Here is a 24155-nt window from a genome sequence, read left to right as displayed (position 1 = left end):
CCCAGGCAAGTTAAAATGAAACATGTCACAATTTATTGTCCCATAAAAACACGTTTATGTACAGCAGAGGCATGCAACAGAACACTGAGCTTGGTCCAAGGCCTTACAGTCAGATTATGAGGAGGAGGAGGAGGAAGAGCACTGAGGCCGGCTGTTAAAACCCAGACGCTCCCCACAGATTACGCTCTGGACCAGCCACTCCGGAGACACAATCGGCACTTCCTGTGATGTCACACTCCGCTCCACCGCCGGCGGACAGGTGTGGTCCGCCACCACCACGTCGTACTTCCCGGCAGGAATCTCTGTGGAAGGAAGAAACAACAGTCAGCCATGTTTAGTCCAACGGTCGGCCATGTTTAGTCCAACGGTCGGCCATGTTTAGTCCAACAGTCAGCCATGTTTAGTCCAACGGTCGGCCATGTTTAGTCCAACAGTCAGCCATGTTTAGTCCAACAGTCAGCCATGTTTAGTCCAACGGTCGGCCATGTTTAGTCCAACAGTCAGCCATGTTTAGTCCAACGGTCGGCCATGTTTAGTCCAACAGTCAGCCATGTTTAGTCCAACAGTCAGCCATGTTTAGTCCAACGGTCGGCCATGTTTAGTCCAACAGTCAGCCATGTTTAGTCCAACGGTCGGCCATGTTTTCCCCTGAGATTTCAGGGAGAATTTTGGGATGTGGGTCCGGTACCGGTACCTGATGCATCGCCGTCGGTCTGGTGCTGCCGTACGGATGAAGCTCCGCCCATCGTCACCAGCTGGGCCCACAACTCGTTCGGCTTCTTGGACACCAGGAGGACCCGGAGTGCTTTGAATGGGCTGCAGCGCGGATGCCTGAGAGAAAAAAAACTAATTAAAATCACCTGAAATGATGGAAGAGGAGGATTAGGGCCACTGAGAGAAAAAAGTCAGAATTCTGAGAGAAAGTCAAAGTTTGACAGTAGAGTCTGATTTCCCCCCCAGTGTATTAATCCTGTTATGTATGAAACAGAATCTGCGGCCCGGTTAAGCTAGCGCGGCGGCGCCTCACCACTCCACGATGGCGTCGTCGGGGCCGACGCCGGCCGGCAGCAGGTAGTTCCTGTAGTTCAGCAGCTTGTTCTCTTTGCAGCAGTCACGCACCCAGATGTGGGAGACGCAGGGAACGCCGCTGGCCAAACACAGCAGGTACTTCCTGGTACGGCAGTGCTGGTCGGCGATGAGCAGGCTCTGATAGGCCGCCTTGCACTGAAAAAAACAAACGGGTCGATACGAGACAGAACTATGTGGTGGAGGTGAATTAGATCAAACTTTTCACAATTTGTCTCAAACCGTCACTACATGGTGAGTCTCAACACATATTTTAAAAAAGTTACATACCGCAGCTTAAAGGCATAAAGTTCACAAACAAAAGGCACGTCACAATGTTTGTATTTTGTTCCTCGTACTTGAATATTTTAATAAATTATAACTGCTTCAGGGTAACCCTGAACCTTTGAATAAAATCTTTAAAAAGAGAGCTGCACTAACTGAATAAACACTTTTTATTACTGAATGTTAGGGTAAATTGTGTTACTAGTATTATCAAATATTCGTTGTATTATGTAGCCTTGTAGTTACATTTAGATAATGTTTACTTATATGTTTTACTTTTTATTTTTAGTATAAGTAATGCTTCTGTGTGTTTTAAATAATTCTGATTCTTTCCTAAGGCTTCCTTGAGAGAGAGAGGTGATAGATATTCTCAGCAGGACTCCCTGGGAAATGGAGGTGTTAGTTGCTCCCAGCAGAGTTTTACAATCCTGCAACAAACTCTGCTTTGTGATACAAAGCCGTTGCTTTGAAGCTATGCAACGTGTCTTATTCCACACCGTGCCTGGAGCAAGAAAGATTTAGAGTATAGATAACATGTGTCTAGATAGTGAATGTTATTTAGCGCTGCAACCATATGATGAATGCTTTGACCCCACCCCATAGAGTTACAGCGCCCCGTGTGGCAGGGATCCTGCAATCAATAAAATAGAGGAGCGGGAGATGTGTTTTTCAGAGCGGTTGGAGATTTGTAACTGAAAGCACATCTCTGTCTGCTCTCCTCGCGAGAAACAAAGAATCTAACTCTCTTGTCTTTCCTGTGTTTTGTTTAATAGGTATTTAGACCTGACACTGAAGAATAAGGAGGAAAACTTGTTGATATTTGTGAGATCATACCTGCTCCTCGTTGAAGTCGGGCAGGATGAAGCCGCCGCCGGCCTGCAGCTGGGACTCTGTGTACGGTTTGTTGTACGGACCCGTCTGGACGTAATCTGGGCCGAGAATAAAGCGTCATCAAAAAGAAATCATCCAGGAAACTCCAGATCGATCATTAAACCCTCTAAAAAAAAAAAAAAAAGCTTCTGGATCTGGAGCGCTGATGCAGCTCACCCTCCTCGTCGTCACTGGTGACCTTGTTGGTCATCCGGTCGACCTCTGACGACGCCGTCAGCATGAAGGCGAAGCCCATGAACAGAGACGAGTTCTGGGGCAGCGGGCCGTGGGTCTCCACGACGTCGCTGGGCCGACCCGGCAGGTCCGATCCGCTGCCGGACGTGTTACACACGCTGAGCCGCTGGCCTGAAGAACAGCCAGAAAGCAGAGAGCGTTACAGAGGAACAGGAAGGGCGGCCATTTTAAAACAGAATGAGCCAATCCCAGGATTCCTTCATGTTCTCCGTGTGTGGATCTAAAACTGATGAACTCAAAGGTCTACAGAATCACTAGATCATTTTTAATGTGTAGAAGAAGAAAAGTTTTGGATGGATGGATGATTTTTTAAAATAGATTGATGAATTGAAGGCCAACAGATTATATTTTCTAGTTTTTTAGATGTTGAGGCAGAAATCCTGAAGTTTCCTTCAAACATCCCATAATTCCAGAGTCGATGCTGAACGGTGACGGGAAAACTGAGCTGGATGAAACAAACTGGTCAGTAAATGAACAGTTCACTAAAAGAACTGTTAAAAATAAAAATTTTTAATCTGATCTTCTTTTCACCACCAAACGCATCCCGACAGGGTCAAAGGTCACAGACACCGGGTGAATTGTCCCTCCACCTGTGCACACACACCAGTCAGCAGTTCGTTACCCGCTCAGCCTCAGCAGCAGACGTCACTCAGGAGGATGGAGGCGCCGGGCCGAGAGTGGGCCAGATCGTCATGGTAACGGGTCACACAACAGATTTCACAAACAATCAGGAATCAAAGCCTTTAAAACACGTTCTGATGGAGGAAGTTCAAGCAACCCTCAGAGAAAAAATAAAACCCTAAAAGTCCTTCTGTAAAAGATTTTACTGGAAACATTATAATATCATAATTTAAGTTAAAATCCCAAAAACAGAGAAGAGGATTAGGGCCAGCAAGGAAAAAATGAAGAATTCTGACTTTTGAGCTCAGAGAATTAAATTCAGGATTCCAAAAAAAGTAAGAATTCTGAAAAAAATAATTCAAAGAAAGAAAAACATCAGAATTTGGTGAAAAAAAGTCAAAATTCTGAAAAAAAATCTGAGAAAAAAATGGAATTCTAAGATTAAAATCAGAATTCTTTTTGTCCTTTTGTGGCCCCAATAATCTTGGGTACAAAAATAATTTTCCTCTCGTTAAAATCAAAATTTCATCCAAGGATCCATGAAGCCCCGCCCCATTTAAGCCCCTCCCCCAGTCCATTTAGATCCAGTCACGGTCCAGGTGGGCAGAGCCCCGTACCAGCTCTGGCTCCTCCCCCTCTTCGCCCCCTCTTAGACGGCGTCTTGTTCTCCTCGGACGGAACCAGCTTCCTCTTGCCGGACGGGCCGGGGGTCCGGGCGCCGCCGGAGGAGCTGCGGCTCGGCGTGTTGGCGCCCCCTGGGGTTCCTCTGCGCCGCCTCTTCCCCTCCACCAGGTTATCTGAGGAACACAAAGGACCTAACTTCAACCACAGAACTTCAGTTTGACAACACTCTTCAGTGCGGACTCTGTTACTGACTCAAACCTCCTTCACATAGAGCCATATTTCCAGGGAAAATTAATATACTTTTATGCATTTGGGCCTTTCAGCCACATGAAAACTCAGTTTAATTTCACTGATATTTTCAAGTTTGACAAAATGTCAAAAATATTCTAGAAAAAAAAACAAAGAAATGTTGAGATTAATTTCAGAAATATCTGAGAACAAAACATGGATTTTTCCGAGTTTGAAAAATTTCAAAAATGTTCAACTTTTCAAACATTGAAATTTCTATGTTTTTTTGTTGAAAATTTCTGAGATCAATCTGAACATTTCTGAGATTTTATTTGTAGAAAATGTTTTCAAACTCAGAAATGTCAATCTTTTCTACAAAAAAGTTTGAAAAGTTGAACAATTTTAACTAATGAAACTCAACTTTTCAAACTTAAATTTAAATTTTTTTTTACCTCAAATATTTGAGATTAATCTAAAAATTTTTGATTTTTCTAGCAAATTTTAAATTTTTCAAACTGAAATTTCCATGATTTTTCTAGAAACCTTCTGAGATTAATCTCAAAGTTGTTGACTTCTTTCTAGGAAAATTTGACTTTTCAAATACAGAAATTTTCTTGTTCTTTTCTGGAAAATTTCTGAGATTTCAGGGGTAAATTTACTCATTTTTCTTTCTATCTACAATCAACATCATCTTGTGTTTTATTAACTTTATATGCTAATACATTATTTTAAAGTATTTATATATAAACCTGTCCACACCAGTGAACCTTCTGGCCCCAAACAGGAAGTCATGGTTGTTTAGAAGTAATCTGATTGGCTGATACAGGTTTCAGCTTAGCACTACACCGCCCCCTGTGGGTGTGGCATGTTTAAAGCAATGCTGTGTGGCGTATTGGTTCTCAGAGTTTCGTACCCAGGCTGATGTCGGAGGCTTTGGTGAGCGGGGTGGTGGGCTCGTAGGGCCCCAGGCTGTGCTGCTCCCTCAGCTTGTTGCCCTGATCCAGGGACAGGATGACCGCCGTCCGGTTGTGCCACTGCCTCTGGCCGTCCTTCTCCACGCTGTAGAACAGATCCTGGCCTTCCGTTTTGTGGCCCTTCACGACCCCTGCAGAGGACAGGAGCACCGTCACAAAGACAAATATTTCTGGATGTTAAATTGTCCCAGAAGTTATTGCCATAAAAAGAATGATGCTGTTTGAGACCGTTTTCACCTAACATAATGGAAGAACACATTCTCAAAGATCAATAAACTTTAAATTCTAGTGAATATTTAAGACTCGGAACTGGAAGACATTTTAAATATCCAAAAACATCTCCTCTGATTGATTAACTGCGAGTCATCTTCCTCACCGATGCTGAAGTACTCGTCCTCCAGCAGCGCCGTGACCTCCGTCTCCAGCGGGATGGGGTCGCACAGCAGGATGTCCTTCCCCGCCACTTCGCACTCATAGCCATCGTCGAAGCGGAGCCGGAAGCGGCTGTCCCCGGCGTCCTTCACAATCCGACCAGAGTAGAAGTAGCCGTTGGACGACCACTTGGCGACGACGCGCAGACCGACGAAGCCTCTGCCGGCCGACAGCGACGCATCCGGCGACGAGCGCAGGGAGTCGGAGCGGCCGGGGGGGTCGGCGTCCGACGGGCTGGCGGGGAGCCGCGGCGGCAGCATGCAGGCGAACGGCTCGTCCTCAGAGGAGGAGTGAGTCTGGGCGAGAGCGCCGAGCCTCTGCAGCGGGCCGGCGCCGCCGCCCCTTTAAGAGACGGACAGAAACATAGTCAAACATCGTTCCTCCATAGTTACACTGTCGGCCTTTCTTTGACTCTCTCTAAACCTTCGTTGTGTAGCTTTTGTAGGAAATATGTTTTTTACGTATTTGTTAAATCTGTCACCATGTCATTAAGTTTAACATGAGAAAAACAAATCGTTCTCTTCTACCTCCTCCCTGAGCTTCTACTGCCGTCTGAAGAAACGCACCGCGCCTGACCAAATACAACCAATCACTGCCTGGGTGAGGGCCCCTTAGCGCTGTCAATCTACCTCATGTAAACGCTGCTAATTGTGATAATGGCAGAGAAACAATTTATCGTTGCATAAAAACCATTTTTCTGCCATGATGGCTAACTAGCATTCATGACAGACTATGCTAGCTGCAGCGCAGCAGAGAACAAAGGGGAGGGATGATTGACAGCAATAAGACCCGCCTCCTGGCTGTGATTGGTTGTTTCTAGTTAGTACTAGTAGTTTGTACTAGTAATTGCTCATAAAGAGGTCTGGGGTCATCTTTAAATAGTACCATTAACAACCATAAAAAAGTTTTAAAAATCTGATTTAATCAAAGATCTGCTGTCTGAGCGAGACATTTAGTTATTCTGCTGATTAATCAGGTTTTAAAAAAATTCATTTAAGCCTTAGTATACAATATTAGATATACCTTAAAAGGTGCAAAGAAATAATATTTTTTTTCTAATAAGAAATTAAACATGTTATTGCCTAAAATGTAATAGTTCAGTCAAGACTTTTTATTTGTAATCAAGTTAAAATTATTAGACATAATTTTCTTCCAATGGAAAATGCAACATGCCACATAAAAGTACATAGTTTTTATAAGTAGATGTTTAGAGACTTTTACTGAAACATTAACTTTGTTGCACCAAAATCAGCTTTTAATATAAAAAATGGCTAAATATAGCAAACATTTTGAAATAAAGTGACTCAAATCTGTTTTAACAACAAATTTAATCTTTTAAATGCAGCTTAAAATATGAGAAAACTAAATGCCTTGTTATCAATACAGATAACATGCAAACATCCAATTACATCTCTTTCCTAAAATGTGAAAAAAAAGATTGCTTTATTTGTTTAATTTTAGTTTTGAACGTTTGGACGCCCCGAGTTTAAGAAAAGTGATTTTCATCACAGATGAATAATTTTTGGGTTATTTTTTTATTTTTTCAATAAAACAAAGCAAACACAGTTTGGTGATTCTCTGTGTGAGGCATGTTAGTGAAGAACAGAAGGAAGCGAAGGGTTAACTTGAGGAGCGGCGGTGCAGCCGGCCCTCCTGCTGTGGGCGGAGCCTCAGGCCGGACTCACCTGGACGGGGAGGAGCGGGACGGGGGCCGGCCCCTACGGGCCCTTCCTCTGGGGGTCAGCGGGACGAAGCTGCTGCCGCCTCTGCCCACAGTGACCACCGACCCCGCCCTTTGACCCCTGTGACCCCTCTGTGGATGCCCACCTCCCCTCCTGAGGCTGCAGACACACAGAGGGGACGAACGGAGTCGGACCGGCAGCACAGGCGTCGACCCAAGCGGACGTCTTAAAGGGGCAGTATCATGTTAAAGAAGCTTTTTTTAAGCTTTACATCATGTTTTAATGTTGCTTCGATTCTTTCATGCATGTTTGAAAAATCCTTTAATCTCCATGGCAACCATTCAGTGTGTAAAACGCCTGGGTGGGCCTAGCCCCGCCTTCAAGGCGCAGCTCCTCCCCCACTCAGCTCCTTTAGACTAACCAGCAGCAATTAGCTCATTAAAGGAGCTACGTCTCTGGTAAAAACATTGTTAAAGGGTTAATAGAGGAGCCATGTTGTGACGACTTCCTGTAGGTGGAGTTTCAGAAAGAGCAGGAGCTTCTTAAAGAGACAAATGCCCAATTTCAAGGGGTAACACTGGGAAGTAAAATTTCTTTCAAGTCATATTTGACATATGTAGCATTTTGATATTCATGTTTAATGATATTGTTTTCATGAAGAAAATTTGCACATGTGCATAACTGTGAAGGGCAAAAAGATGATTCTTCTACATGCCCTCTGTAGCGGCGCTGGCACAGTAAAACGATTCTGTTCAAATAAAATCTGGAGGTCTGATTAATTCAGTGCAGTGGGTCACAGCACAAGGACAAATAATGCAGAAAAACAACTAAAAATCACTTGTATTCTTTCTTTTTCTCGTTCTCTGTGTCAGCTATGCTACACACAGACTCGTTGCCATAGCAACTAACTGACAACAACTTCACTAATGTATCATCAATGTAATGTATTCAACACCAAAAATCTCTCAAACATTTCCACCACAGAAACAGAACATTCAGTCCGTTACAGTAGTACGTTTTTAGTACTAAAACGGAGTACTAATTGCAAAATGTTCATTTTGCAATTACTAATATGTGATCGCTGTGTTAGATTAGCTACCGCTGCTATTAGCTGCTAGCAGCTACTGCTGCTATTAGCTATTAGCTAATCTAACACTGGTTGATTAACTAGTTTAAACTCCTGCTTCACAGATGGTCTGAGAGTTGATGTTCAGGTCGGCTGTTTTTAGTTTTTAAATGAACCAGAAAACACCTAATTCCACATCACATCCACATGTTAAGATAATCAAAGTCAAGCTAGCATAACTGCCCTACTTTCTTCTCCCTCGCTATTTAAAAAAAAATCTTATCTAGTTGTCGAAGTGTTGACAATTTGTAGCAAAGCACTGCGTCCATTTTTCTTTTATATATCAGGTGTACGTACATTTAAGACTTAGCATGGTATTTTAACAGCAGGACAGCTAAAAACAATGCTAGCCATCGTCGGCTAGCAGTTTTTTTGTGTGCCGTCATGCTCCAACATGTTTACATTAACTGAAAGTAACATAGTTACTTGATTGTGCTATAAAAAAGCCTGTAAGAAACGATACTGCCCCTTTAAACGGACCCAGACTGACGCCTGTGGCAGCCTGGACCAGGCGAAGGTCAATGAACCACTGAGAAATCAGGTTAGAAAGTCAGAAGAAGTGAAGGAGTGGCGGCTCTGCATGCAGGAAGAGGACAGAAAAAAGGAGGAGAACTGGTTGGGGCGGTACCTGACGGATCGGAACCCCCTGCTGGGCGGCATGACGAAGTCGGGTCTGCTGAGGCCGGTGCTGCCGCTCGTCCCGCCGGAGCTGTGGTGCAGGCTGGAGGCCTTGGAGGACAGAGAGCTGATGTCGCCAAGGTCACCAGAGGTCATGGAGCTGCTGCCGGTGCGGCACGGAGAAATGTCGCTGTCCAGAACCTGACAGTCCACCACAGGCTCCTCGTTCTCCTGACAACAAGCAGGATGGGTCCAATACAAAGGGATTCTGATGGATTTAGTCCTTCCACTCAACTTTCTATGAATATGCTTAAATGCACTCAAGCTTCTTTAGCAGAGACTTTTTTCTGGACATCAGTCAGTCGTTTTCAGCAGGACTGTTTACGTCCTAATACAGGCGTTAAATGACATTTAATCAATTAAAATGATTATTTTATCTAATATTCACTTTTCTTTGAATTCTGCTTTTTCAGAAACGGTAAGGAATATTTACAAAAATGACACAATCCGAACACCAAACGGAAACCAGGAAGGAGCTGTCCTACCATAACAAATGTAAACAGGAGGAAGGAAAAAAGGAAGGAAGCAAGCAAGGAAGGAAAGAAGTAGCAAGTAGCAAGGAAGAGTATCCGGCGTCACGACCTCTGAACTCTTCCAGTAAACTTAAACATTTGGTATCAGATCAAGTCAGAACCGGTGCCGGCCCCCAGTGACCTCTGACCCCTGGTACCTCTGTGACCCTGCGGTCCACCTCCCTGCCGTCCTCGTAGTAAACGTCTGTGATGATCCGCGTCACGGTGGTCCGGACCTCCTGGATGGTGCGGACGTGCCGACGGTGGGCCGGCGCCGCGGTTCTCCTGAACGACGGCGTCTCCGGCTCGCCCTTCAGAGACAAACGCAGAGAGTTAGAGAGAGCGGCGCACTTCCTGTCAACCATCAGGGCGACGGCGAATCCGTACCCGGCCGCCAGGAGAGCGAGGGCCCGACCCATCCACACCGGTCTGCTGGGAGGCGATCCGCTGCCGGGCCTGAAAGACACCAAAGGTTCTGATGAGTCCGATTCTGATAGACTGAACCTCCAGCACACAACAGATCCCACAATAAATAAATACAACAATCTGATCAATGATGCGGCTACTAACTCTGTGGCTGCTGCACTTTTTCTTTCCACTCAACTTTCTATGAATATGCAGCACTGCAGATTCTTTAGCAGAGACCTTCTTCTGGACTGGGAGGAATAAAACAGGAGGAAAGGTGTAAAAAAAATGAATAAATGGACGGATGGAAAGGAAAGAAGAAAAGATCGAAGTCATAAAAATGACGGAAGAAGAAGAAATATAAAAATGGATAGAAGGAAGGAAGGAAAAGCAGACAAAGGAAAGTAGGAAGGTAGGACAGAAAGAAGTTATAAAAGGATGGAAGAAAAATATACAGGAAGGAAGTTAAGATATATGAGGAAGAAAAGATGGAAGTAATAAAAAACAAATATAAAAATGAATGAAGGAAAGAAAGGTAAAGAGGAAAGTAGGAAGGTCAGAAAGAAAGAAGGTAAAACAAGGAAGTAAGAAATTTGAGAGATAAAGGAAGGAAGGAAACATAAAAAGGAAGTATAGAATATTTTAAGGGAAGGAAAGAAAGGAAGTTAAGTTTAATATAAAGAAAGGAAAAAAAATTGAAGGAAGGACAAACATCAGTCCTACACCTTGTAGAACCACTTTTATCAAATCCCCCATCACCAGCCCTCCACCACCGTGCTGTATGTTTTTTTATCCAGATCCTCTCTGTTCTCCATTCGGTCCAACTGACCTTGCTGGACGGAGTGGCAGAGTTGGCGCCGTCAGGCGTCTTCTGGGACGCCTCCTTCTGCCCCACCTCCACGCTGGTCAGAGGACGGAGGTCCGGAGCCTCTGACGGCTCTCGCCTCTTCCTGGTCGGCTCCGCAGGAACGCCGGCATCTTTAAGGCTGTTCTGCGGCGCCGACGACGCATCTGGCTGCGACGGCTCTGATTGGCTGTTCGGGAGGCTGTTGAATCCCAGCGGAGAAACCTGGGAGTTCCTCTGTGGCGAGGCGAACAGTTTCCCCCTGAAACAGACAGATCAGAGGAGTTCCTCAGGGATGTATGCTCAGTCCTCTGTTCTTTACTCTGTTGACTCATGACGTTTCAGCCTAATTTATCCAAAAACAGTTCTTGCCTGAGGACGGCGTTGTTTCCAGGGTGAGCGTCCTGCTCCGCCCCCTGCTGCCGGTGAGCCTGCCGAACCCGAGTGAACACCGACGGGCTGCAAATAAACACAGTAAACCCAAATCAGTTGGGATCAAACCAGCAGCTAAACATGGTTTCCTCAGAAACGTGGAAGGATGCTAGGAAGGAAGTAATTTTTTCCGTCCTCCTCTAGACCTAAAACACTCAGAGTTTATCTGCAGAAACTCTGAAATTAATTCTCTGTCTCAGAACTCGGCTCTGCTCTGTGTGCTGCTAGCGGTGAAATCTTTCATGAAGGGTTTCACTTCAGAGAGGAGTCGGGGTCAGAGAGTCCCCGTTACCTGGTTACAGCCGTGGAAACCGTCGTAACCGTGGCAACCGACTCTTCCTCCTCCTCCGACAGCACCGGCTCTAAACAGAAGAGTTATGTGAGTCAGAAGGCGACAGGAAGTCAGAAGGCGACAGGAAGTCTGGCGGCGTGAGGCTCTTACTCTGCAGGCTGAAGCGTTCGGAGCCGCCCTCCTCCACCGGCGTCACCAGCTTCATCCTCAGGCTCAGCTTCCCGTCTTCCCCGTCAGCCGCCGCGTCGTCGCCCCCACCGCACGGCTTCTCCGAAAAGGGAGCAATCTCTGCGCAAAAAGTCAAATAAAATTTTTAAAAACGTAGAAACAAACCTTCCAGATGCTGTCTGACAGCGGGCGGCATTGTTTTCCCGGTTTGGAAAACCCACCGATGGGCGTGCTGTGTCTGAGCGTCTGCTTCAGCTGGCTGACCGGCGGCGGCGTCGACCCCACGGCCGGACCAATCAGCTCGCCCTCTTTAGGGAGAGTGAAGTGGAAAGAAATGTCTGCGACAGAAAGGAAGACACCAGCTGAGAGGAGCAAGAAGCAAAAAAACAATAAAATATACAAAAAAATACCCAAAGAAAACTAAATATAAGGAAAAATTTTCTAAAGATTTCATGCAACTTTTTCAATGCATCACAGAACATGGCACTGAGATTTTTGTTTATTTTTAAACATTTTTACAAGTAAAAATCTGCAATATTTACTCATATTTAGACAAAGGACAAACCAGAGCTAAAATGTTCAGGTCAAAGTTCATATTTAGTCCTGTAATACAGAGCTAAGCTGGGGCCAAAAAGTTTGTTCAAAAAAGGATTTGAAATTGGAAATAAAAAAAGTTTACATTGTTGAAAAACGTATCACGATATAAGCATTTCACATCCTTCGATATCAATAATTACTGATTAGTTCTTTTGTTTTAAATATCTGAAATATTGCCATACCAGTGGCACGACCCTTCCTGTTTTATCCAGTTTTCTTTCCACGTCGTTATTTTTCACTTTTAAGCAGTTAAGAGGCAAAGTGGGGAGATTTGGAACTGCTGCTGCGCCAGTTCATCAGCAGGTTGTTGCTAGGTAACCAAAGAACAAGTCAGTTGCTAGGTAACCAAACAGCGAGTTAGTCGATTCCACCAACTTTGCTTAGCTAGCTGTGAGAATTTGAGCAGCTAACATCTTTCCTCTGCCTGCATCTTGCAGAATGCTGTGCGGTTCTGGATCAGAGTTCAGTGAATATCCAAAATATTTAATATTCTATCAGATGCATTATTTATTGATATTGATCACGTGTCAATCGTGATATATATCATTACTGATTTATTGTCCGACCCCAATTATTGATAGCAACTAAAATAAAACTCCTATATTATTTTTCAGCCATATCATCCAGACATAAAAAACACGTTTTTACGTGAATAAAAGCAGCGCTAACCTCCAGAGCTGTCACTCAGGCTCTTGTCTTTGACGCCCTCCATTTCTCGCCCGCCCAGGGCGTCCTCCGCTCTCTCTTCCTGGCTCTGCTGCCGGTGGCCGTTAGCCGTGATGACCCGTTTGGCTCCGTTGGCCTCCGAAATGCCGGACTCCGGCTGTGAGGCCCTGTCTTTCTCTCCGTTGGTTGCCACGACGACGCTGTCCTGGATCTCCTCCTCCTCCATTGGCTCTGGGGACATCAGCTGACTCTCGGAGAGGACCAGCGCCATCGCTGAGGCGCCACCAGCGTTCTCCTCCTTCATGACCTCCTCTTCCTCACAGTCGTCCATCTTGTTTTTGTCCGTCGAATGGTTCTGTTCCGTGGTGCTGCACGGTGTCTCCTGCACGCAGCTGTTCGCCGCCGCATCAGAGTGGTTAGTGTTGCTACTTTCGTTCACATTTGTCTCTGTTTCCTGTTGCTGCCTGTCGGACTCATGCGGCAGGTCCGGCTCAGTCCGGCCGGGTTGCTGTGACTCCTCCAGAGCCGCGGCGTCGACGCCCGGCGGCTCTTCCAGCTCCTCTATCTGCGTGTCCTGACTGTCGTCCTCCACCAGAACTGGGTCGCCGCTATCGGCGTTCACAGAAAGCTGCAGCGCCGAGGGAAACGACTCCCGGAGCGAAGACTGGGTCTCAGAAGGCAATGATGGAGACTTCCTGCTAGCTTCTTGGCTCTGTGTTGGAACAAAAACATCCTGAAACAAAGAGAAAGGTTAGGATGGTGAAACCACGTCTTTAATATGAGTTAATAAAGAGTAGTGAGTGTTGCTGCTTTCATTCTTAAAGGGCCAGTATTGAGTTTTTTCCTTTTTATAGCACAATCAAATAACTATGCTAACTTCAGTTGTTAAAAAAATGCTACATATATAAAATATGACTTAGATTAAATCTGACTTCCTAATTCAACGCCTAGAAACTGGGCCTTTGTCTCTTTAATGAATTCCTGCTCTTTCTGAAGCTCCGCCTTCAGAGGTCATCACAACATGGCTCCTCTATTAACCCTTTAACAACGTTTTTACCACTGACAAGCAGCTCCTATAATGAGCTCAGCATTTCCATCTGCTGTTTGCTAACTGACTAGTCTGTCTGCATCTGGTGATTTTTTGGTTGAAACATGTTTGTTTTTCATTCAGTGGGTAGAAAGTCCAGAAGATTTACTCAAGTAGAAAGTAAAGCGCAGTAAAAATACTTCTAAAAGGACAATTTTTTGAAAAAGTTACTCAAATAAATGTAACTAGTTACTACCCAACTCTGGAAATGCGTACATGAGAGAACTCTGGCTGTGACGGCACAGGGAGCGCTCGCTCTGAACCAGAGGCATTCTGGGAGACCGGAGCAGAGGTAGGTGAGTGTGGCCTCGAGGCGGCGTCCATTTCCATCGGCTCGTCCGTCGCCGCCGCTCGCTCCTCCGGCGGAAGCGAGGTGTCCATGTCCTCTGCACATATTCAGGTCATTAGAGCCGGTTTTAATTTGCTCACCGGCCGATTTAAATTCACTCACTCACCGTCGCGTTCGTTTTCCGCTTCGGTCGGCGAGCTTGGAATGATTAAAGGAGTGTGGGGGAAGTTGTCTGGCGTTGGGGCGACGTAGTCAACGGAGCTTCTGGGCAAACAGAACCAAACAACAATCAATCATTTCAGCCCTAATAGAAATAAAACAAAAACTAAACTTTCTCTTTTGATCATTTTTTCCATAAACCGATTAATAATTGGAACTTTAGGAGATTTTACAGAATTACAACCAGGTAAAACTAAAACTGCCACTTGGGGAGTTCAACAACACATTTACAAAAAAGTTTTATTTTAAAATGTAATGTATTTATTTCTTTGTAAAGTTTGGCTTCATTGCTGCTCTGGGTGTTTTTAGAGTCTGTATGCTTTGGATAAAAATTTATTGGTTACTAAAACTGTTGGTGATTATTTTAATTATCGATTAATTGAATTTATTCCGATTGATTCAATTAATCCCAATTAATTTGATTAATCAATATTGTTAAGATTAATCATGATTGTTTCAATTAATTTTGATGTTTTAAGAAATTGCAACTATTTCAATTAATCACGATTAATTGGATTAATTATTTCAGCCCTAATCTAGTTACTTTTTCAGGATTCGTAATCCCTTACTTTGCTCTTTACTTGAAAAAAGTAATCAGATTACTGCTGGTGACTTACTGGGACAGACTCTCCGGGACCAGCGTTCCCTGTCCGGACAGATGCAGCAGCTGCAGGCTGTGGGCCGGCGTCGAGGTGGGCCGAGCCGGCTGCTCCGGTTCCGACACCGTGCTGTCCACACCGCCGCCTGAGAGGTTTCAACCTGACGCAGTTATTTACCGGTTTTACACGCTCACTGCAGAAACGCAGCTAGCCAAACCAACATACCCGACTTGTCGGCGTCGAACAGATCTTCCTGTGAGGACAGGACGTCACAGTCCTGCTGGTCCCGCTCCTCGGACTCCTGCAGGTTCTGGGAGTGCAGCAGAACCTGGACGGTCAGCTGGCGACCCGTCTGGCAAATGGACTCTGAGGAGCTGCTGGAGCTAACCTCCGACCTGCAGGACAGCGATGTTTATCAGAAAGCGCTAAACTTAGATTTGGTGTCCCTCTGGGCTCTGCTCTGGGGCCGCTTTTAGTTTATGCCTTCTTAAACATTTTATTAATGTATTACAGCTACATTTTGTACCATAATCTCCATAATTCTAACACACTAAACCAAAACATTAGCTCCACTATTAGCGGAGAATGACACGCTGCATTATGTAAACCAGAGGTTCCCAAACTTTCTCCTGCCACAGCATTAGCTTCTGACCGGGAACCCATTTGCAAGCCAATACACAATAATACAAAATATGCAAAGGAACACTGAATTAAACTGTTCTTTTCTCACTTTTATTCACTATTCAGTCATTATTTGCGTAGAATAAATGCTAACCTCAAACCTTGTGATTTTAGCTAACCAGGAGTTCTGTGGTTGAACATTTTATGATCAGGTAAAATATTGTCATAGGTCTGAACTATTATCATATAATTATATAAAAATCCTTGTGGTTCATACCAGTGGTGCCACTAACTTAAAAATGTAGTAAAAAATGAGAGGAAATGGAAGTGCTGTGTAAACAGACTTCAAAATAAGAGCATAAATTTAAAGCACTTGAAGAATGTCAACAAAACAACCAAGTAAATTATTTCTCTAGAATGTATCTGGAAAAATACATTTAGGGGAAACTAAGTGCACTAAACACTTTCAGTTCAAAGTTTCAAAAATGCTAAAACGCTAAACAAAAACATTAGCTCCACTATTAGCAAATTAGCAGAAGTGCTAACCACTGGTTAGCATTTGAAGAAGCTAAAAAAGAAAGGCTAAAGTCTTATTATCTCAAAGTTTAGCAGATTTTATCTGGTTAATTTCAGTTTATTTTTAATTGTTTAATTAAATTAATTAAATGTAATCGTTTGATTAAAAATTAATTACCTCACTGCTTTGTTATCTTGATGCGGCAAAGTTTTGGGGGCAAAACGCTGCTGCTCTGAAATAAAAAAAACACACAGATGTTGGCCTGATGAGTGTCAACACCGTTAGCATGCAATAAAACATTTTCATCTAGCAACAGAAACAGGAAATACATGTAAATGTGATAATTTCCTGCTTTAAAATAAGAGATTTTTTGGGTTTTTACTTTCAGAGTGATGGCTGAGATCCCCGCCAGCTTCTAGGTCCTGACTCTGTGAGAGCTCCAGAAACCCAAACTGAGACGATCCACCTGGAAACACACAGAAGGAGCTGATATGACGCATAAAAACAGAAAACATTTAGTTTAAACTTCAGTGTTCAGCAGGAGGAACACCGACCGTCAGACTGAACACAGTTAGTCGTAGAATCGGCTCCAGGATCCATTTCAGAATCCTCAGGTACAAACCTGGAGAGATTAATGGAAAAAACATTGTTATTCCACTGGATGGATGGATAGATGGAAGGAGGGATGAAAGAGAGGAAGAAAAACAGAAAAAAGAAAAGAGGGAAGGAACAAAAGAAGAAATGAAGAGAAGGAATTAATGAAAGAAAGAAGGAAAGAATGAAACATTTGAATGAAAATAAAAACTGTAAATATTTCCTCTATTTTCTATCTTTATCTGTGAAGTTGAATCGTTTCCTCACTCCAGAGAAACTCTGCATGAATTATTGATAATAAAAATAAAATCTGTTCTCCTTTTCCTACTCAAGTGTATAAGCTCTGCTGTGACCGGCAGGTGGCGCCACTACGGTGGACAAAGTTGAATCTTACAGAAACACAAAAAACAAACCCATCATAACATCTGAACTGGTCCATTATGTAACTGGAAACCAGCAGCACCAGTTCATAAACATCCAGTACTTTCCTCCACCCTCATTTATTTCACTTCCCATGTAATATTTCCACTAAATGTGGACCTGAACCAGGACAGGAAGCAGGGAGTACTTACTTTTTCTTGCTGGGATGCGGACAGACGTTGATAACTTGACTCTCCTCCTGCAGCAGTGAGTTGGGGTTGGCTGCAGCCATGACCTCTGAACCAAAAAAACAACATATTTTAAAACATTACAGGTAAGATGAAAATGCAAACGTAGTAAAATATGGATTATTTTACGTACCTGGTTCGGCCTGGTTGTTACTCTCTGATTGGCTGTCAGTTTGGGAGCATCTACTTCCTGGTGGTGATGATATCAGTTCCTGGAAAAAGAAAATAAACACCTTTAGTAAAAAAATTATAATTAATTTTTTTTTAAATAAAGCATCAAAGTGTCAAGAGCTGCTCTGAATAAGCACTTAATTTATTGTTCTGAATTTATTTATTACTACTTTTTAAAAGTTAAAAAGTGGGAAAAGCTACTTTTTACTTTAACTTGAGTAATTTTATTATGAAGTATATCTACTCTTACTTGAATAAAATTTCTGGATTTTCTACCCACTGAATGAAAAATAAACATGTTTTAACCAAACACACACACCTACAGTTTTTGTTAAAGTTTCATAAATGTGTTTTTCATTATTGATAGAAACTGATTTGGAACATTTTTCTTTTGCCTGATTTTATTTTTTGTTACTTATATGAATTATTGTAATTTTGGTCCTTTTCCAATTTATATTTTGGTCCATTGGATGATATCATTTTTGATCAGTTACTCAGAACTTGAGTAGACTTTTCACCAAATACTTTTTTGACTCTTACTTGAGTCATTTCTTGGAGGGTTAGGGTTACTTCTTACTTTAACTTGAGTCAAAATATTTTGAGGTAGTTTTACTCTTACTCGAGTAAAATGTTGGTGTTTTCTGCCTCTGATTAAGTATGATGAATATGGAGTAAATACTTGTAGCTGTTGGGATACTAACTAGTAAAGTAGGATTTGTAACAGAAAATAAAGAAATTACTATTAGAAAGTTGAGGGGAAATAGCTAAACATGTTATATACTGAGATATATGCTACTTCTTTTTAAATGGTGTGATAATATTATTTTTTATCCTAATGTATTTATTTTTCCAACTTGATTGAAATAAACCAGCAGCTTTTAAAGATCCATCTCACCAGAACCGGGCTGCGGGCGGCCGGTTGCAGGCTGGACAGGCGGCGGGCTAGCAGCGCTCGGTAGCTGCTCTCCGGGTCGTCCTCCAGGCCGACGCTGTCCGGCTGGGAATCTTCCACTATCAGGCACGGGTTCTCCGGCTGAGGCAGGCTGGAGTCCAGTTCGCTTCCACCGGGATCCATGAGGTCAGGCCGAGGGCAGGAGACGGCGACTGTTGTGAGCTAGCCAAGCCAGAAGAGAGACAACAAAGCGGGCGACATGTGAGACCTCAGCCGCTCCTGCTACCTGAGCCCACCGGTGTTAGCATGTTAGCCTCAGCTACAAGCTAATGGCTAACGCTCCGCCCATCAACATTTCAGGGTTTGTCTGGTTACAATCCCAGAGAAAATCACATTAACAGGGAAGGGAAATCATTACAACATTTTTATACTTACCTAAAGAGCTCAAAAGTATTAAAATATGGATTCATATATTCCTTTAAGAAATCATTATGGATCTTCTTTCAAAACAGAAACACCCACTTCAGCTCGCTTCGTCGCGGTAAAAATTTAACAAAAGCGATTTCATTGGTTTAACGACACTGACGTCACAAAACGTCGATTAGTTTTATGGTTGCCAGGCGTTTTTAGACTCAAACGCGTTGTTGAGGCGTCGGTATGGGAATGATTACATTTGACCATTTTTCTCATTCGCATTTTACTTTTTGACTTGCCGACTGATGGTATCCTCAATTCTAATATAAAACAAGCCTTTTTACTGCTTTACTTTTAAAATAATTATAAAGTGGTTAGTGTAAAAATTTGGGCCTATTTCCACACTCATGCGAATTTGTATACAGAATTTTATTGAAAGTTAAAGATTTAAGCATTTTTTTTCTGTCTTTATGCAATTATTTCCAGACAAATTGCAATTTCTTAAATATATTTTATCAACATTATCAACATAAAAAAGTAATTACAATGTAGAAAAATAGCATTGACGCACCAGCAAAAACCTTTAAACATCATCCGTGAAGGGATTTTTTTGTAGTTTTTAATGCTTTACTTCTTCCTCTTTACTCAATTTGTCTGGTTTCAGTCATTTTAATAAAAGTTTTAACTAATACTTGAGTTTTAATTTAGCAGACATTCAAAGAAAACTCATGAAATACATCAGAAAGTCTAACAAAACAATGATTATAATGAAGCAAAGTATAAAGAATAACTTGGAGGCTCAGAAAGTGTTTTTAAATGAGAGGGCATTTCAAGGTTTTACATGTTATACTGCAGAGTTCTGCACCTGCTGAGATAAATCATGTAAAGAAAAATAGAAATCTGGGGCGTTCGCTGCACAGCGGGATCTCTGAGACCTCCATCGGATCCCTGTGGGCTTTGGAAGGACTCATTTAAAATAAGATATAGGTTAACTTCCTCCCTGAAATCACCCTCAGCATGGAGCTGCTGCAGAGGTTTTTTTTATTCCTGTTCTCATTATATCCAGCTGTTATTGCCTCCGATCCTCCCCCCTTATCACCATCAGAGTCATAAATCTTAATGGCGGATTTGTAGAAATGTTTCTTTTCTCCTTATCAAACAAGCAAAACGCTTAAATAGCGCGTTCATGTTTGAGTCTCAGCAGATCCAATCACTCTCTTATGCTGATTTAGATCTTAGATTAGATGCATTTTGTAATTTGCAGGTTTGAGCAGCACTTTGTCATCATCATCACCATAATTTTTTTACAGCCTCTGTTTCCATGGAGACCAAATATTCCAGTAGCACAGCAGCCGAAGCTCATGCAGATCACAGAGGTTTCTGGTGGCGAGACAATAAAAAGCGGTTCTGGTCTGACTGACTGAGGCTGCCGGGAAGGCGTGGTACTCAGATCCGAATGGACCCAACGACGCCGTGACGATTCTCAGGATCATTTACAGACTCAGACATTAAAGTTCGTTTATTAATAACCTGCTTTTATAGAGACCAGTAAGGTTTTCAGAAAAATATGAAAGCATCGCTCATGACAGAACGTCGTCAAACATCCGGAAAAGGTCGGGTCAAGTCGTCTCCTCTGGGTTTAAAGAAATAATATTATGACAGTACACTGCAAAAACACAAAATCTTACCAAATACTTTTGGTCCTTTGTCTAGTTCCTACTGCAAATATCTCAGCACACTACAAATAAAACAAAACTGACTTGCATGCAACTTTTCAGCAAGATATAGGAGCTTTTCTTTGGTCAATAATTTCTTTATAATGATGAAAAAGTTCCAGTTGCACTTTCAGATTGTTAAAACATTTTCCCCTTGTTATAAGTGAAATAATCTTCCAGTGGAATTAGTTCTTTTTCATCCATAATAAGGAACTATTGACCAAAAACAAGCTCCTATATTTTGCTGAAAAGTTATTTGTAAGTTAGCCTTGTTTATTTCAAGTGTACTAATATATTCAGACTGAAAACTAGACTAAACATACTTAATATTTTGAACTTTTGCAGTGTGGAAACTGCCTGTAGGTTACTGTCGGACTCTTGTTCCAAATCAAGTTATGTCCAAATCAAACCCATTATTTTTGTCTGGTTGCTTGTTTTTCAGAAATGTTGCCATTTATTTGGTATGCTGTTTTGTTCTACACTTTATGAATGTGGAACCTGTAATTAAGTTAGTTTTTAAGTAGTTTTGAATATATTTGCACAAGAAACCACCAAAAACAGATAAGAGTTTGTAGATTTTGTGTTTTTGGAGTGAATGGCTTGCAGGTCTGGTCACTGGTTCAAATCCTGTTTGAGGTTTTCATGTATAAAAACATTCATAGTGAATTAAATTCACATCCTGAGCCACCGTCTGGCATGCAGAATGATGTTTATCCAGTGTGCAAATGACTAAAACAATTTAGATACATTTTCCAGTTAAATTAGTTGAAAGTGACTCAAATATTACATAAAAATCTGAAAATTTAAACCAGCTGCAACTCAGTAGAGAAGTGGGATTTTCTTAGTGACCAAATTAAATATTCTGAAAATGAGAAAAAACTGTATTCAAAAACAATTTGACTCATAAAGTTTGACTTCTCACCAAAATAAACCATAAAGTCAAAGATGGCTGCCTTTTAGTTAAAAGCTGAATAAACTGCATTATGATACAAATTGTTTGTTAGCACTTCTGTTAGCTTAAACGACCCGTTCACAGTCATCTAAAACCCTCACAATCAATCATGCTGCCACAACGTTTTTGAGTACTTTGAAAGCAAATTATTACTTTGCTATGCTATGCTAATTGTAGCTAGCTTTCTTCTGAGTGACCAAACTAAATATTAGCAAAATGAGAAAAAAACTACAGTACAACTTTCTGAGCTTCTTCTTATCAAAATTAACTTTGAATACTCTTAAGACTCAAAAAATTAACTCATGTCAAATATTTTTCACTAACAGTGACTTTAAAATCCAAAATTTTCAAGCATGATTTAGTATCGACACTGTCACTGGGCTTGACAAAGTTGATGCAGTAACTCATGTAAAAGGACCCTGGACCACATTTTGAGTGTGTCTACTGCACAGTTGACAGAGATGCTATTAGCTCTGTCAATCACAATCTCATGTGGACCTGCTCATCCTCTCTCTCCCTCTTGCTCTCTGCTACGCTGCAGCTAGCATGAATGCTAAGGCTAGTTAGCATACCCACCAATGATGGGAGATAAACAGTTTTACTGTAACGGTGAGTTGTTTCTCCACCATTAGCACATTAAGCAGAATACACAAACATGATTGGGAGCGCTAAGACCCGCCTCCTGGTTCTGATTGGTTGTTTTTGGTTCATTTCTTCAGACTGCAGTAGTAGCACATGGAGGAGATCAATATTTTCACATATTATCTGTCTCATAAACTGTCACTACATGGTGACAGTTTAAATATATGTTTTATGAGCAGAATTATTCAAAATAACAATGTGTGATAAATTTGCTGTATATTTTTTTGCCATTTTAACCAAATTAGTTAAATAAATGTAAAACTTTCTGATTAAAATTTAACTTACTAAAATATTTAGATATTTTTATATCTTTTTTTCTGTATTACTTTGTGGATCCCACCTGAAGCCCTCTGTAGTAATCCAATGAACGCCCCTGCTACACAACTTCATTCATTAGGATTAGTGGTCGTGCCTTTTTTTTTCTCAAATTCTAATCATTTAATCTTATGTAATCAGTTTTCAGGTGTAAATCCTTTTCAGTTTTCAGTGCTTCTTGTGAGACAAAGGGCTTCAGCTCCAGGAAGCAGCAGCAGGGATGCTGACCGGCATTTCATTAAGTGGAGACATCCTGGGAGGCAACAACGCACCCGTGAATGCCACATTCAGCCAAATGGCTGGGTCAACACATCCTAGGTGTTTTCGCTTTAAGATGAAAATCAGATGTGATGCAGCCTCTGGTTTTAGAATGAAGTGACGCCGCTCTCGATGCGCCTCCTGCAGCCTCCCCGAACAGCAGCGGGCGCCGACAACTTCAGCATTACGTCGTTAATTTCTGCAGACATCTACATTAAAGAAATGCGCAGGCACCGCACAAAATGTCTAATCACCTCCGGCTGTGCGGAAACGCACACGGATCCTTATCCGCGCCTGTTCAATGCTGCACAATAGTTCCCGATTTAGCGCAAAAAAAGAGACAGAAAAGAGCGTTACCTTCGGAATCAATATGTCCGCTCCTGGGCTTTCCAATTTGTTTCAGGGTCCCGCTGGTTGTAATAGGAGCGCGTCAAACATCGCTCAGCCCTGCCGTGCCTCTGTTTTGCTGAGAGTCAGGGTGTGGGACGCATGGCACGTAAAGATGCACAAGCATTTATTAATATCAGCCAGAAATCATCCAATCCATGCCAATTTATGTAGAGATGCAACAAGAAAACACACCCAAATGTGGATTATTATTTTTATTATTTATTTCACTATTTGGATATTAAAATGAAAAAATGTGAAGATAATTTGAAGGAATCCAAATTCAGAGGGAAACAAACCAAAAGTGAAACAACAAATGAGAAAATTAATCTTATTCTGACCTTAAAACTTTTCCTGTACTTGTTTTAAATAACTTGTAAATAAAATGTTGTTTTAAATAAAATATCATGAAAGGAAGCAATCATAATTTAGGCCTTAAATAAAAAAATCTCCAAGCTAATTTATTTTATATGGAAAATAAAAATGCATGCATCGCCTTGTTGTTTACTTTGTTAGAAATAAAACAATCTTCCTAATGCTTTCTCTGCTTAAGACACACCCAAAGCAAATATTTTTAAACTGTAATTTTAAGCAATTTCGATACAATTTATTTATGTAAAATTATTATATATTTTGGTCTTGCTTCGGAGACGTGAAGAAATCTTAAGATCAATTCCTGCAGTAACTCCTCCCGCCAGCAGAGGGCAGCAGACGCTCTGAAGTGTCGCTCAGCAGACTGCTGACTCACTCCGGGTAACACAAATCAATAGATGAATTCTTTAGTTGTTTTTATTTTACTTTTTTAAATAAAAGCAACAAGAGAAATCTGTGTCAGGACTAATTATGTTATTTATTTCTTTTACTTCAAGTTGAACCTCCAACATTTCTGCCCTACAGCAGAAGACAGACAAGCTTCTTCGTTCCATCCTCACAGTTAAACATGGTGGTGTTTCTCTATTTGACTCAAAATAACAAGAAGTGAAAACCTCCAATCAAAGGTAATAATGCATCTACAACACAACCTGTGCAGCTGCTCCAGTCTCTGGTGTAAATGACTGTCAGATGCTCCAGATACTGCCTGTACTCCTCCATTATGCCATCAGCTAAATTCAGCTCCGC

General features: G+C 42.0%; 1 protein-coding gene across 3 annotated transcripts; it reads right to left on the bottom strand.

Moving 5' to 3' along the window:
- Positions 1-10: 10 nt before the first annotated feature.
- Positions 11-23136, bottom strand: tp53bp1 (tumor protein p53 binding protein 1). Of its 3 annotated transcripts, none has more exons than XM_023331802.1 (29): positions 23007-23136; positions 18357-18575; positions 17424-17502; positions 17255-17339; positions 16643-16710; positions 16471-16554; positions 16266-16320; positions 15176-15345; positions 14969-15095; positions 14299-14396; positions 14060-14229; positions 12760-13489; positions 11715-11831; positions 11476-11613; positions 11326-11395; positions 10974-11060; positions 10587-10863; positions 9740-9808; positions 9511-9663; positions 8791-9011; positions 7040-7195; positions 5299-5696; positions 4862-5053; positions 3714-3893; positions 2398-2586; positions 2185-2279; positions 1028-1224; positions 695-831; positions 11-302 (listed from the first exon to the last, which is right to left on the bottom strand). In XM_023331802.1, the coding sequence occupies exons 2-29, from the start codon at positions 18534-18536 to the stop codon at positions 115-117; spliced, it is 4710 nt and encodes a 1569-aa protein (XP_023187570.1). In that variant the 5' UTR covers positions 18537-18575; positions 23007-23136; the 3' UTR covers positions 11-114. The 3 variants fall into 3 exon arrangements, with proteins under 3 accessions (XP_023187570.1, XP_023187571.1, XP_023187572.1); XM_023331803.1 differs by lacking the exon at positions 23007-23136 and adding an exon at positions 18789-18902; XM_023331804.1 differs by lacking the exon at positions 7040-7195 and having other exon boundaries at positions 23007-23135.
- Between the last annotated feature and the right edge of the window lie 1019 nt (positions 23137-24155).

The sequence above is a fragment of the Xiphophorus maculatus genome, chromosome 4 (assembly GCF_002775205.1).
Source record: "Xiphophorus maculatus strain JP 163 A chromosome 4, X_maculatus-5.0-male, whole genome shotgun sequence".
NCBI lineage: Eukaryota > Metazoa > Chordata > Actinopteri > Cyprinodontiformes > Poeciliidae > Xiphophorus > Xiphophorus maculatus.
Note: the sequence above shows the minus strand (reverse complement) of the source record. Positions and strands in the feature narration are given on the sequence as shown.

Excerpts from the sequence above, each read along its gene's own strand:
- tp53bp1 (XM_023331802.1), bottom strand. The coding sequence starts at position 18,536 with ATGGATCCCGGTGGAAGCGAACTGGACTCCAGCCTGCCTCAGCCGGAG. Across the intron at positions 16,555-16,642 it reads TAACTGTGTTCAGTCTGACG|GTGGATCGTCTCAGTTTGGG; the intron begins GTCGGTGTTCCT and ends GTGTGTTTCCAG. Across the intron at positions 9,664-9,739 it reads CTCGCTCTCCTGGCGGCCGG|GGCGAGCCGGAGACGCCGTC; the intron begins GTACGGATTCGC and ends TTGTCTCTGAAG.